Source organism: Protomyctophum parallelum (genome assembly GCF_964188405.1).
Source record: "Protomyctophum parallelum genome assembly, chromosome: 6".
In the NCBI taxonomy this organism is placed as follows: Eukaryota; Metazoa; Chordata; class Actinopteri; order Myctophiformes; family Myctophidae; genus Protomyctophum; species Protomyctophum parallelum.
This window is the reverse complement of record NC_139701.1, coordinates 25130844-25147132: the sequence shown is the minus strand read 5'-3', so window position 1 is coordinate 25147132 and position 16289 is coordinate 25130844. Positions and strand designations below refer to the sequence as shown.

The window sequence follows — 16289 nt, the reverse complement described above, 5'->3', positions numbered from 1 at the left end:
GCTCGCGTCATGACAACGTCAACGTCACGCTAGAGGTGCTCCACCGCAGCCTTTTGAAAACTGTGCATCAGCAACATTCTTTTATACATGACTGGATGCGACGCGTGCGTGTGTCAAAAAACGAACCGGGGCAATTTTTGAGTCACCAAACGCAGCACAATGCAACGCAACGCGGGCAGTGGAGCCACCCTCCATTGATTAAAAGGGAACATTCCCGACGCTGACGGAGACGCGACGCAGACGCGCCCAGTGGAGCCCTGGCGTTATCTCTCGTCCTGTTTGACCTGGGTGACGTGTCATTATGCGGTGCGACACGTCACAACGTTCACAATTGTTCATAGATATGTCAGTAAACTGAGTTATAGAGCTTAATTATTATCAATTCGCTGGCCATGTTGTTTTTGCAGCTTACTGTAAGTGACAAGTTTAGTCAAGTGGACAAAGTGGCTATAGCAATTACAATGGGACAGCTTTGTAATGGCAATACTAGTTGTATGGTTAATACGGTATATATAAAAAATATATATATATATATATATATATATATATATATATATAGTTTTCTGCCTGACATCAACTGTGTGTGTGTGTGTGTGTGTGTGTGTGTGCGTGCGTGTGTGCGTGTAATTATGTTAGGAAAGCTTAAAGCACAAATAACATGAGTCTCAATCACCACTCTGATATAACCAGTCCTTGTCACTGGACTTTGAAAGCAGTTTTAGCTGCAGTACCACATTGTCCTGAGGTGGTGGTGCTGATATGCAGATTATTTAATATTTGAGTCATTATAATACTGATGCTAGATAAAACCAGGCTTCCATGCCAGCTTGGAAAATCAACAATGGTGGAAATGCAAATTTGGAACTGAAGACTGAAGAAGAGGAGGAATTATACAAAGTAGGGTGGAATGCACAATGAAGAGCAATAATGCAATAAAGATAATGAGCAAAGTATTTACAGCCTGCTGCTGTGTGTGTGTGTGTGTGTGTGTGTGTGTGTACTACTGTATATCGTCTGTGTCCAAAACTGTTACTTTTCAGGATTCAAATTCAAAAACAGAAAAAGTAGCAGATCGACCAGCTAAAAAAGTGTCACTTTGCTCCGCTACGCATTTCGAGCTTGCGGATCTGCAGATTTTGATTATTTTGTATGATGCAGTAGTATGATCAAGTAGGCCAGTGTGGCGTTGATTTACGAAGAAACCCCCCCCCCCCCCCACAAAAAGTTAGAACACAGAGATAAGAGGTTGGTATGCTGACCTGCTGACGGGGCTCATGTAGTTCCCGGGGAACACTCCTATCTTGCCCGTGTGCATGGAGGTGCCCTTGAACCAGCCGTCCTGACAACGTTCCAGCACCAGGAACATCTCTCCCTTCCTCAGCTCCAGCTCGTCATCCTTGCGGGGCGTGTACGGGAACATGGCCACATAGCTGCACAGAGAACACACACACACACACACATCAGCACGAGAACAGTTTGTTCACATTCATTTAACCACTAAACCCTCTAGACTGTTACAAATGTAACCAAATGGACCTGTATTAAATAGACCCACATTTGTACAGGCTTACAAAAGGGATAAATGAATTTGCTTTGTATACGGAGCACCTAGACTGCTGAACTCCCCTCCCTGTGCAAGTCAAGTGATTCATGCTGTGCACGGTGTCACAATGCTGCCAAGGATCCCGCTGTCACCAGCTACTAGATCTGTCACCCTCTCCCCTCTAGAGATCTTCCTGGAGAGAGAGTGAGTGTCCATGGTCATCCGAGAGAGACCCACACTAAATCAGCCCTGGCTGAGTCCTTGGAGGGACGAGGAAACAAGTGGGTCATCTGTCCAGTGTCCATAATATTGCTGCTGGCCCGAGACTAGGACAGGTTTTTTCTTTACACTGCAGAACTTTAGGTTACCGGCATAACTCCGGCTGTCTGAGTAGCACGAGTGAGTGGAAAAAGCCTTGATATTTTGGGTAAGATAAGTAGATAGTACGAAATGGTATGCAAGTCCAATCACTCAACGTCAGATCAAGTGAAACGTGCTATATTTATTTTTAACCTTCCCATACTGCACAAACTGGTCCTTGAAACAGCACTTTAAGAAACATTGTACGTGCTGCAATGTTTCACCCACACACACCTGCATAAGGCTAATGTTTCACAAATATTCATGTATACACCTGCATGAGATATGATGCCAGCATTGTACATATAATTATGTATACCATGCTTAAACAATACAATACTCTCACTCACTCTGTAGTATTCCTCTTCTCACGGAATACTACAAAACAATGGAGCATGCAAAAAAAAAAAGAAGGGAGAATTCCACCCACTTTACACCAGTAAAACTGTGATGTGACAAATAAAACTGATTCCGATTCTAGTCCTGTGATAAGTGCTGCTAGATCTCACAAGTCGCGAGAGTGTGGTGCCAACATAGACAGGTCTGTGATAACATTTCCTCCTTATTTGTCTGGAAAAAGACCATTTCAATGTCAGAATGTTCTGAACATACTGTATGTGATTTGTGAAGAATGGCTCCAATATTTCGTTGCTGTCGAACTCTTATTTCCACTTTTTGTATCAAAAGTAGCAGATCTGCAAGCTCAAAACACTTCGGGCATGCAGCTACTTTAGCCGGTTTCTCATATTAATCAATTTAAAGACAATTTACTTCAGTGACATGACTTCCTGGACCAGGGCAGAATATGGTTTGGTTTGTACAGTACAGGATCATCGTGGAGTGGTTTTCCATTATTATTATTCCATTACCGTGGTATTGTTGTGCACCTACAGTACCGTGTGTCATTCTGCATGATTAAATGAAATCATCCCAGCAGCACCGAGCACCCTTTGAAAAGCTGGCCTGTACAGCAGATATGTTTGCGTGCCAGCCAGGGCTAGTGATGCTTTTACAGTAACCGAACCAAGCAGAGCCATGACAAAACGGAAATGGGGGTTAAAAACATGTTGTGCTAAGGCACACGACACTGCTGTGCAGGTGGAAAAAAACCCCAGACAGAACTAGCAAACTCTGCAGGAATCTCAGGCTTTGGATTATTGGTGTTGATTGCAAGCAAAGGTACATCCATTTTCAGTGTGATTTCTCCTTACATTTCTCTGTGATTTGTGGAAATGTAAACATTGATTTGTTGTAAACTTAAAAGGACTGTAAAAGAAAAAAATTGTCCCCCAGGGGTCTATACTAGTTTGCATCCGCTTTGCCCACTGCACCATATCTCCCTGCCAAAAAATAGCCGATGTATAAGCTCACAATCTACATGGTGAGCTTATTGATCGGCTGTCTTCTGGAATAATAGGCAATAATAGCAGATAAGCATGCCTTAGAGACATGTTAAGAAACATGTTCACCACCGCTGAGAACAACTTGGATGCCATACTTTTACTTTTGCCATCAGCACAACTCCCACCGTTTGAACCAGAATAATGAGACGGTGCAGAGGAATGAGCTGGCCCAGTGCAGCCTGCTTACAGCTGTGTGTCAGAGCGGGGGCGACCTGTGCACGGCTGCATTCCTGCAGTAGTGGTGAGTCAAACCTAGGCTCGGATAGGATTCTTCCATTTCTCGAGGTACATTGCATCACTACAGGCAGAGAAATCACACTGTACCGTTAGTAGTCCAGTGATTTTTAAAATAGCAGATCTACAACGGGTTAGCAGTTAGACCGATGTTGATGCTATTTTAACTACGTTTTGAGAACAATTGCTGTAGGTCAGTGGTTTTCAAAGTGAAGACCGCCAGGAGGCGCTAGGAGGCCAATTGGAAAGCAGAGGGAAAATTATATATATATTATATATATATATATATATATATATATATATATAAACTCAATTGTTGTGCCAGTGTCGGCCAGTGTCGGCCACCTGTCATTTCTCCACCATTTGGGACGTGGGGCTGCTCGCCGGGAACCGGGGCACATTCCCCCACACTGTACAGTTGCACCGCTCATTTCACACGTGTGATTTTGTTAAATCGACACCGAACAATTCACCCAAACTTGCAGCAACTTTTCAATTTCTATTAAATGAATAGTGTTTTGCTTGCATTATTGTTAAAGTGGCTCGCAGAAAGAAAGAAAAATCTCAACTTTTCAACACATACTGTGCTGACAAGGAAGGCTTTATGTATAGACGTATTCATCTGACATAACAGATGTTATCAGTTTATGAGAACAAGCTTGCCAAAATTTAAATTATGTCGCTGAATTAGTGGGAACATACTGAAGTCCATGGAAACACGATACTGATGTTTTTAATTTAAGGCTTGTATTAGAAGAAGCTGGTGGTGTAGCTGAAAGCAGAGATGTAAAGTAATTCAAGTACTGTACTTGAGTACAATTTCAACAGCAATCTTGTAAAGGTTTTGAAAATAGCAGATCTACAAACTCACAGGGCATCGTGATGCGCTTTGAGCTTGTAGATTGGCTATTTTCAAATGACAAATTAAGTATAAAATAATGATCAATAATTAGAATCAAATAACACAATATATATACATGATTCTGAAATGGACATTTTTCACAATGACTACTTTGACTTCTTTGAGCATATTTTGATGCCAATACTATTGCACTTTGCTTAAAGCTGCTATAAGCAATAATGGCAAAATTTGAATGCCTTTCTCTTCTGGTATTCACACAGGCAGCAATGGGTAGAACGCTCCACAAAAAAAATGTAGTCTCTGTGACACATCTAGGGGACGCAATCTGCATTCAAAGATGTTCCTAGAAGCTTTGTCATTGGTTGAAAAAAAGCCAGTCGCAATGACTAATCAATCAGGAAGCATACAGGCAAATATACCAATGACAAATATTCTAGCAAAATCTTTGAATGCAGATCAGAGACAAATCTTTTTGGAGATCGTTCTACCCATTGCTGGCTGTCTGAATACCAAAAACAAATATTGGACATATTATTGCTTATAGAGCGTCACAGTCCCGCCCCCTCGAGAGACCCGTGGACGCCGTGGACAAAGCCAACTCTTGTCATGACAAATCATGAAAAAAATTCGGGCTGAACAAATAATTTGAAAGAAGAAGAAAACGGCAGGTTACAACACTATTTTTGTTGTTTTTCTTCTTTGTAATTATTTGTTTGGTCCAAAATATTGTGTTTGTTGTCATGATTTGTCACGACAAGAGTTGGCTTTGTACGACACTTATAAGGTCTTTAAATAAATACGTTTTGAAATGTCTATGGGAAAAATGCATTGGGAACTATTTCCTGGAATTTGAAGACGTTGCAGGCTTATGCAAAGATTAAAATGCAATTTAGATGGTATGTTATTTAGTCAGAGGCCAGGTTCATTTGTAGACCTGTCTTATAGTTTGTATAATTTTAATGTGCAGATTATAGATTTTTTATATTATACTGTTTAGACCAGTGGTTCCAAAACACACAATCATATTATTAACCTCTTATACGTAGGCTATTCAAAAATAGCTTGTAAATATTTATATTTATTTTGTACTATGTGCTATTTAAAAAAAAAAAAAAAAAAATTAAAAGATGAATTCACCCATTTTCAACCTATCTTCATATAATTGGTCTTCACTATTGTTCATGATAAAAATTGCAAACAAAAAATCTACTCTGTCTCATAGGAGGGATGTGGCATACCCGTGCCATCGTAGTTAGACAGATTTTATTTTATTTTTTCAAACAAGATTTAAGTTTTTTATTTAGGTTTTTATTAACGTGAGAACAATGGCTTCCATTATAGCATGCTAACTTTCCAGGAATAGAAAGCCTGCCGTTTCTATTAGCTTGCCGCCAAATACATCTCAATTTGGGGGTCCTTGACACGATAAACTAAGGTTTGAGAACCTCTGGTTTAGACTGATAATAGGTTCCTGGTTTACCTATTATCCTAGATAACGATCTCTATGCATTACCTCGTGTTTACCTTGCTTCCTGTAAATTGTTCTGGATTAAGAGCGTCTGCTAAACGCCTACATTGAGTATTTTTTTTTAACACTGAGCACTTCCTCCACCACTGGCTAGAAGACAGGGGCGGGGGGGGGGGGGGGGGGGGTTTGAGATGTTGAGTCGAGTTCAACACCGGCTCAAGGCCTGGTGTCACATGGTGGGGTAATTCTGTGCACATTAGCCGGGCTGAGCCTCCCCATGGTTCCCTTGTACGCTGTAATTAACTAGAAATGAATGGCTAAGAGATGTAAATTAACAGGGGAAGTCAGATCACAGGGGCTCCCTGGGAGATCGAATTAAGTTAGAAAACCTGGAGAAAAACGGAAGGGTTGTCAGCCGTTGGATCCCTGGCGCCACCTTTGTACTTTGCTGTTGCTAACGGCAAAGGGGAAACTCCTTGAACACACACACACACACACACACACACACACACACACACACACACACACACACACACACACTGTCAGGCAGAAAACTCTTATCTCCATATTCGAACTTTTTGTATTCTTTCGTAAATTAACGCCCTACTTGATCATACTACAGCGTCACACACAAGTATCAAAAGTAGCATATCTGCACGTTTCTGATTGGCCGGAATGAGATGTACGATGATAAGAGCGCCTCTTACTTCACACAGGTGTGATTTTTAATATTATATACATACATCATGTGTGTTAACGAATCAATTAAATTGACTAATGACTAGTTAGACTGTTGCATCCATAGTCAATGTGTGAGAAAAATCAGACCCGTCTGAAGTGAGTGGTGCTGTACTGTACTGTACTGTACTGTACTGTACTAGCCCTCCTCCCTGGCCTGTTTGTCTGTATGTTAGGCTGTGCAACAGTGACACTTGGTGGTGAACAAATGCAATAACGCTATTTTCATGCTCGGACAGACCCAGGGACAGACCCAGGGACACACATAGCTGTCTATAGCACCAAAAAAGAAAGGGAGGACTTGACTTGTCAGGACAACATGGGTTGGCAAGCTTCCAAAGAGAGGCTGGTAATAAAGCAATTTTTCACTAAACTGTCTGCACAGCGACTAGCAGATGGTGATTGATGCCCTGTGCTTTAACCCCAAAAAGTGTGGAGTTATTTGTTCAGAAAAGGGGAGCTTACAAATGAGTTTCTGTTAACACAAACAATGACATTTCCCATTACTTTGAACGTGCTGGGAGCCGTGAAATAACGATCTGATGATTATCATCGTAGCACCAGTGACGCATTATACACCGGACCATCGATCGCAGAAATTTGGCCTGGTATGCTGCTGCTAGTAAAGGGTATAATGGGGAATGGTGCATTTATACAAGGCACTTTACAATGATTGTGCATTACATCCACCCATTCGAACTGGGATTCTGGGAACCTTCGGAATTGGCCGCTCTACCTCCTGAGGAATAGGAATATACATTGTGTGACAATTTCATGGTCCTCACAAGAGAAACGGTTGTTTTATGTAAAGAGAAGGGAAAAAATTGTTACGGTAAGGCTTACAATTAGGAAAAGATGTAGGGGTTAGGATGAGGATTTAGATGTTAGATTTAGGGGTTGGATTTATGCCTAGAGTCTACAAGCTCACAACACGTGGCATTCGTTACACGTTGTAAGCTTATTAGATGTGCTATTTTGTTTTTTGCTTTAGGCTTAACGGATGCATTCACAAAATCGCCGTCCTGAAATGTTGATGTCCTCACAAATATAATAATAAAACCTGTGTGTGTGTGTGTGTGTGTGTGTGTGTGTGTGTGGTGTGCGCGCGCGCGTGTGCGTGTGCGATCAAAGCAGCTAGTAGTTGACAACAGGTAAACTACTAGTATACACAAGGAGAACCAATTTAACCTAACACTGAATTTGTGCCAATTTGTGCCAAGTCGCTAAATAAAGCATGTCTCTTATTTAAACCCTATTGTTGACTGGGGTCTTCCATGATTCTATACTCTGCCCCCTCTCCCCTTTTCCCTCTATACCAGATCTCTCTGAAAATAAACAATGTTGTTGTGAGCTTGTATGCAGTTAAGTGTATGCAGTAGGCATCAGGCATGCTGCATGCACTGTCGGCTACCATTACTGTGAGATGATCTGAGATCACAAATGTTAATGCCATAACCCATGCTATATTGCCTAATTTCATTACAAAATGTACTAAAATATAAAGTCAAATTAGCTGGTCTGAGGATGACATTTTTACTACCGAGCAGACACCAACGCAACAATTCTGTTGGCGGTCAGAACAAAACTGTATTTCTTGCCGTCAGGGCAAATCGACAACATGGTAACTGGACGAGTGTGCACCTGAGAAGCACCTGTTAAATTGGTTATTTCCCCAAAACTTTTTTTTTATTGGAAAATGGTCTGAAATAAAAGGTAAAGTATGTGAACATGCTTGGACATTTGACTTTTAAAGGCCCACATTTTAAACAATTGCTACAAATCCTGTGGATAGCCATTAGGGCATAAACAATAGACATTTTGGTCTGATAATGATGTACCATGCATGTTCAAATCATTCATTGATTCAGACCAATTTCCAAAGCATACTTTTATCCTTTACTTTTTCACATTTCGGAGAGAACTTTTCACATTGCTCAGACTTCTCAGGTGCCCAGTCTTTAACACAATTATTACATAAAACGTCCCTAAACGTCATAAGGATTCAGAAAAGATTAGTGCCTTGGACGTCTGCGGACGTCATGGTGACGTCCTAATGATACGGGGCGAGATAAGAATATTCAGAATTTTTCCTATTTTCTTTTTTTGGCATTTCGCTTTTCGCTTTCCGTATGCTAACGCTCTGTGCAACTATTAGCTTGTCATTGACTCGCATGTTAGCGCGGCGGAAAGAATGACTCGTATCTCCTAATCCAGGGTCGCTCTCCGTGGTGATGAATGGATCGATATGCTGGCGCTTCATTTCTGCTCCTCATCCGTCTCTCCCGCAAAATATGAACGCTTTTTGGATCATATATCGTATAAATTAAAACGATCGGGATGTGAGGTCACTTTGTAAAGTCAACTTTTTTAGGAAAGTGTTTCCGGTTCATGGCTTTCAGAGTAAAAGCGATCAGACAACTCCGGCACCCCAGAGCTCCTATTTTGATGCACTAAAATGTACCAAATGCATGAATTCCTTGTTAAACAAAGGATTATCTTCTTCTTTTTTTATACTTTATTTTTATCCCACAATTTTGTAGCCCATTTTTCACCCCAGTGTCAATTATCTAATGTGATCCTGGGCTCTACACACCCTCCGCCAACATGGGGAGAGCAACGGACTTGACGGTGTCCAAGTTGCTCCTTTACACCTGACAGGTGGAGTTTCCCTGGTTGGACGTCGCGCGTGGAAGGAACACGTTATTCCAACCAGTTCCTTTCCCCTCCATCAGGCGACCCGGCTGGCCAGGGGGAGGCAGTTTAGAGACCAGGATTACTGCATGTAAGGGACACGTAGGGGACACGGGGAGAACATGCAAACTCCACACAGAAGGGCCCTTCCACCAACCCCACCTCGGGTATGGGCACTGATGACGCGGGGGAGGAAACACGCCACCAGCACCCATAGCGTCCCAAGCGGGAATCAAACCCAGGACCTTCTAGCTGTGAGGCGACAGCACTACCAACTGTGCACTACCACCATGCCCCCTCGATAACAAAGGATTATCTTTGAATCTGCTCTTAATACTGACATCATGCAATCGTGGGTGTAATTGTACACAGGTGATGGAAATAACTTCAACAAAGTGTGCTCTTCAGCTTTACTGATGGCATCGCCGCAAACAAGTTATGTGCCCAGGAAGGAGCTCGGAAGCCGATGGAACCGTGTTACGCTTCAAACAAAGATAAGAACAATAAGTAATATTTAACCATGTTTCTCAGACACCTGCGTCTGGCTTGGGCTGAAACGCACACAACGGTGAGGCGTATGACGATTTGTATTTTGTACAGACTCAATTGATCAACAATAAAAGCGTGTGACTTGTGATGAGAGTAGACGATTAGGTCTGTCGCGATTATAAAATGTTACCTCAATAATATCTCAAATAGTTGCGATTAGGCGATTACATATAAATTGTGACAGGGCCTACTGACGATGGGAGAAAGGCTGCTACAGACTCAGAGTTCATTAACACTGACAGGGCCTACTGACGATGAGAGAAAGGCTGCTACAGACTCAGAGTTCATTAACACTGACAGGGCCTACTGACGATGGGAGAAAGGCTGCTACAGACTCAGAGTTCATTAACACTGACAGGGCCTACTGACGATGGGAGAAAGGCTGCTACAGACTCAGAGTTCATTAACACTGACAGGGCCTACTGACGATGGGAGAAAGGCTGCTACAGACTCAGAGTTCATTAACACTGACAGGGCCTACTGACGATGGGAGAAAGGCTGCTACAGACTCAGAGTTCATTAACACTGACAGGGCCTACTGACGATGAGAGAAAGGCTGCTACAGACTCAGAGTTCATTAACACTGACAGGGCCTACTGACGATGGGAGAAAGGCTGCTACAGACTCAGAGATCATTATCACTAGTTAAGGGGAGACACCACGTGGGAGCAGCCCGTACACAGAGCTAACGTCTCGCTCCAGAAAGCTGAAAATGAGAGCGTCAGACTGTATTATTGGTGCAGAGACTGCTATCACAGCACTGTGGCTCCCGCTATTAAGCGAGGGCGATCGACTGGAAACGTCACCGGGTTCCTCTCGCACCGAGCTGAACCCCTTGGCTACTCCAACCTCAGGGTTCCTACATTAGTGCTATTATTCTTGTGCCATCGTCTGAGTTAAATGAACACTGAGGTTTTTTTTGTTTTTTTACTGTGCACCGTTCTATTCACTCTGTTGTCTTTTGTCCATAACTTGTAACCTTTGGGAAAAGTAGTGTATTCTATTACATTGTGCTGTGGCTTTACTTGATGATTAAGCCAATAAAGACCTAAGTCCGATTCTACAAATGCCTTCTAAATCACTAGGTCTCAAACATGTTCATGTCAAGGTCCCCCAAAAGGATATACACGTATTTGATCACGGATCCCCATCTAAAAATGTTTTGTGCCAGGGAAGAGAAGATTTGTTAAAATATGAAAAAATACTTTTAAATAAAGAAGAAAAAAAAGATGTACAAGCATGCAGCGTGGCACAAAGTGACGCATTGTGAGCTTGTATATCTGATATTTTTGAGAACCACTGAATTTTCTGAAAAACGTATGTTGCCATTTATAATTTATATACTGTAGCTAAAATCTAAATTGACACAGATGCTTTCCCAGTTAAAATGCAGAGACACACAGGAATCCCCACACAAGCATACGTAGCAAATAGCAAATTGATTCAGAGAATGTAGAAATGTAACATTTGTACATTCCCGAGTATACATTTGACACTGTTTCTTTAAATGGGACAGCAGCAACCCCAGAGAGAAGAGCATCGTTACAGTAAAGTTGCTATGATATTCATTTGTATAGGACCTTATTTCAGTTTCTGTATGTCACATGAAAAGTCTGTTCCTAGAGCTGTACACACACACACACACACACACACACGCACACGCACACGCACTCGCACTCTGAAATGACTAGTTGAGAAAAATCACGACAGACAGAAGAGGTCCAGGAACATGGAACACACAAGAGTGCGGATCCAATTTTCATCAGGTGTGTTCGTGTGTGTGTGTGTGTGTGTGTGTGTGACGTGTGGACTTACAGGAGTAATGAGGGGAAGGGTGAGAGGGTCAGGGGTTCAGGGGTGAAAGAGAGAGCACACACACATTCTGACAGCTTGGAGGAAGGGGAGCACGGGTGGCGGGGGGCAGGCGAATATGAGTTAAGCCCCGGGGGGGAGGGGGGGAGTTTGAGGAAACCACATGTGACATCTCACGGCATCGCTAATGAGAGTGTTGTTGTTGTGTGTTGTTGGAGAGTGTAGGAGAGAGAAGAAGCACATTTTGTTCTTTCGTATCTTTTGTTTTCCTGTAACTCACACTGTGGGCCTTTGTCTACCACTTTGGTCGCTCGTGCTGGGGGAGGGCCTCTGCCCGGCGGCCAATGAGGACGCGGCGCCGGAGGAGGACTGCGGGGGCGGCGGCGGGGGCGGCGGGAGAGCGTCCTGTAAAAAAAATGAAGGGAAAAAAGGAAAGAGTTAAAACAAAGAAAAAGTTACAAGATGACGAAATGAAGTCTGACGTAATTTACACATCCTACCTGGTTCGTGTCCCCCGAATTCTGAATTCCCATAGACTTAGAACTATGTTATAAAAATAAACAAATGATCCCGTCGGTTTGACTCATATGGATAATGATCAACTGATGGCGAGCAATCTGAAGTAGTATATTTTTGAGTGGTGCAATCATAGGGTGCAGTCTGTCCCTATGTTTAGGGTACCAACAGGTGACAAAGTGGCGCTGTTGAGCTTCACACTGTGTACAGGTGCATGATGGGAAACAAGAGTTATTATACAGAACCACCCCCACCCGGCACCCCCGACAATATCGCAGAGACAGTTTGTTTCATTTTGGACCACAATGCTTATATGAGACGATTGAAAGAAACTCAATGTTATTCTCCATAGAGAAACACTTCCACCATCCAGGAACGAGTGACTTGCTATACATTGTTGCGTCGTGTGTAGCGTCTACAAGCTCACAGAGCTTATAGATCTGCCATTTCTGGTTGTGCGACACTGGCATGGCGGCACGCACGCAACTAAAGAATAAAGCCGGCTTTACATTTACACAACAATCAATCATTGGATTTCTGTCAGGCCACGGGGTACAAAGAGAAGCCTTCACCGAAGCCGATACAAAGGTGTTATGTAAAGGATCGAAACCCGATGGCGAGCATGAAAAGAAAAACGGATCATCTGTCATCATGGCCTCTTCCATTCTGCCTCGCTGACAAGAGGGGAAGTGCGCGGTGACTCTTGTCCCCAACTCGCCTCTCTGTGAGAAACCTGGGGGACTCTCATCTCCTGCTATGCTAGCTTGCATGCTTGTTTGTTTGTTGCTAGGAGACCTCGCGGTTGGATATCAAATGCAGTTGGCAGTGTTTTTTCTTAATTGGTACCATATGAAAACCTAACGTCTGTTGACGTTCGACTGAGCGGTACCCGCAAAGCGTGGTGCCGTTCCGCCGCTGGCGGATTCCCCCTCTGGGCGATCAGCGGGGTTTCCGCCGTCATCACAGGCAGGCGCCAGAGGAATGCGGCTGGGAGAGGAGGCTCAAAATGAGTGGCGTGGACCGCTATAGTAGCTCAATCCAAACTTCTGCTCCATCCGTTTCCCTGTGCTCTTGGAGCGCATGGAGAATGTTTAAGCCACTGCCCTAGCTTTTCCACTCTCTCAGGTAGTGCAACACACATTACTAGGAAACAGGAGAGAGAGAGAGAGAGATGGGGAGTGACACACAGCAAAGGCAGTCGGGCTCGGAAATTGAACCCGCGACTTGCTGTCAGGCTGCATTAGAGCCTGTATGCACCTCAACCACTAGGCCATTGGCCCTCCAAGCCCTACATTTCTAACCCTGACCTGAATCCTTTCCTAACTGTAAGCCTAACTCCCCAAATCTAATGAAACCATACAAAAACACAACTATACTTGTGGGGACATTTGACCCTCACAAGTATAGTAATACAAATACACACACCACTGACATGGAGATGGAATGGGACCATTTTTGTACCCTTAAGTGCTAAAACCCCAAATAAGAGACATACAGTAGGCAGGACATAACACCCAAACCTACCACGTTTCCAACCAGAGGACAGCTTCCATAACGCAGTGGGGGAGGAGACTGCCAACACAGAGTGTGTGTGTGTGTGTGTGTGTGTGTGTGTGTGTGTGTGTGTGTGTGTGTTTCGGTTCAGCGATGACGCCTGAGCTGAGATAATTAGATTGCCTGCAGGGCAGAGGAATCATCTGTACAAAAACATCAAGTAGAGGTTCCCAAGTGAAGCGGAGAGCCCAACCTTTTGTGTACACATTCCTGTTCATTCAGGAGCGCCGCATTGCCCCCTTCCCCCCCCCCACACACACACACATACACACGCACGCACGCACGCACGCACACACTTTCTCTTAATCAGAGAAACTTGCCTTCGTTTTTTGCTATAAAAACTAAATCTATGTTCGCAGTGTCTGAATTTATCATTCACACCAAATTTAGCCTGCCAGTGACTGAGCCATTAACTTGATGAATTCTGACATTGCTAACAAGCTATTTTCAGAGACAGCCAAAGACATTGTGCAACTTTTTATCCCCATTACATGAGGAGCAACTGAGCTGACAACGCCAAACTTTGTTTCTAAAGGGTATACTTCTTCTTTTGGTATAAAGCTGCAATCCAGAACTTGATGAATAAAACCAACCTGGACGGTAGAGAATGTTAATACAATATAACTAGTACATATCTATGGTAGAGTATGTGAATTCCATATAATTATAGATCGTAGAGTATGTTTATAAATTATAACTAGTATATCTGCATGATAGAGTATATTAATGATATAAAACGGAACCAGGGTCGAGTTGGACAAAGCTGTTTTTGAGTGGTGCAACCACTCCAAGGAACAGCAATGTCCCTATGTCCATCCCTATGTCTGTATGTCCCTACAGTATGTTTAGGGTACCAACAGGGGGTGCTGTTGCACCACTCACTTCAGACAGGTCTGATTTTTAAGTAAACCACACCAATGCAACTCATTGAGTTGCAATGAGTTGCATTGGTGTGGTCTACCAGAAATGTTTTGTCCCAAACCGACCCTTTTATATTACTAGAATTTCGCGGCCGCTCATCCCAGAGTTACTTTGCCGCGCACTATGGGAAGAAGGAAATTGCGGGAGTTGACTCCACATGTAGTAACGGATGGGTTATTAGTTATTATTATGTGTCCTTATTAGTGTAGTGTAGTGTAGTCAACACGTTATGGCTCATACACACTGCCCGGTATTTGCTCCGATTATGCTGTCGGGGAGCATTTTTGGCGCTGGCCGACAAAACCGCTGATCTGACGTTAAGCGGTGCCCAAAAGGTAGATCAGGATCTACCAGTATAGATGACAAAGGCTTTGCAGTTAGACCACATGACATGGCCCTAAAAATATATATAATTTTAATATAAAAAACGATTGTTGCATCTGCCGCTTGAGATGACCTGAGATGACTTGATTGATTGACATCAAAAAGGGCCTGTCAGCTCAAACACACAATGCAATACTTATTGTTGCGTACAATCATCAGTAGCAAAGTAAAATACCAAAAATAAAAACCCTACCATTTCCATTTCCCCCCCTCTATTTCCCATTCCATGTGCGTTTGTGTTATAGTTCTCTGGCCTCTGTACTACTGCCACCTACCGTCCATTTATTGTATTACAGTGGGTGAAAGAAACACACCCCTTAAGACTAAACCCCACCCATCAGAGGTGTGGCGTCCAGAGGTACCTTTGACATGACATTGTGTGTGTGTGTGTGTGTGTGTGTGTGAGTGTGTGTGTGTGTGTGTGTGTGTGTGTGTGTGTGCGTGTTTCGATGTGCAGGGCGTTGCTGAAAATGAGCACCTGTGCTCAGCTACTTCCCTGGGTAAATAAAGAATAAAAAAATGAAAGGTACCTTTCAAAACCTATAGAAGTCAGCCTATGAAAGGCTCCTCAATTACATTTTGTAACTATTTTCAGCAATGGGATGATAGTTTTATTTGGTGGGTATATGAGCTGGTGGTTTTGAAAGTAGCTCTGAAGTAAAAAGAAGTGTGGGCAGCCCTGGTATAGATGATTATTAGGGCTGTCAAATGATTAAAAAATTTAATCAAATTAATCACAGCTTCAAAATTAATTTAATCATGATTAATCACCATTCGAACTATGTCCAAAATATGCCATGTTTTCCTGTTTATTGTTGTGGAAATGGAAATATAAATGACAGAAAGCGGATATACATTTGTTTTTGAATGATTTTTGTTTTCTAATGCATTTAGTATAGACATGATGTGATGTGAGCATTTGTAGGCCTAGCCTACACTTTGAGTTAAATCAACACTGGCTTTTGGCCATGTAGACTGCAGTCCCCCAGGAGGAAGTCACTAATGTTGCTCTGGAGAGGGAAGTCTGGAACACTCTGGTGGAGCTGTTGCCCCCGCGACCCGACTAGGGATAAGCGGTTGAAGATGGATGGATGGATGAATGGAGACTGGAGTCCCAGTCCAGAGATGAAAATCATAATAAAATGGCCTAGGCTACTTTCTATCAATTTAATTTGGGGGTCCTTGAAATTAAAATAGCTGAGAAGCAATGGGTTAAACTGTAGACTATAGTTAATTGAAATTCACAAAATACAA

At 42.9% G+C, this 16289-nt stretch overlaps 1 protein-coding gene across 2 annotated transcripts in view; it reads right to left on the bottom strand.

Moving 5' to 3' along the window:
* Nucleotides 1-16289, bottom strand: part of sh3rf1 (SH3 domain containing ring finger 1) — a 77884-nt gene that overhangs the window by 12065 nt on the left and 49530 nt on the right. For both annotated transcript variants that reach the window (XM_083767355.1, XM_083767354.1), the window contains exons 7-8: nt 11941-12065; nt 1260-1430 (exon numbers count right to left, since the gene is read on the bottom strand). In XM_083767355.1, the coding sequence (XP_083623481.1) occupies nt 1260-1430; nt 11941-12065 (296 nt within the window). The remainder of the gene's footprint in view (nt 1-1259; nt 1431-11940; nt 12066-16289) is intronic.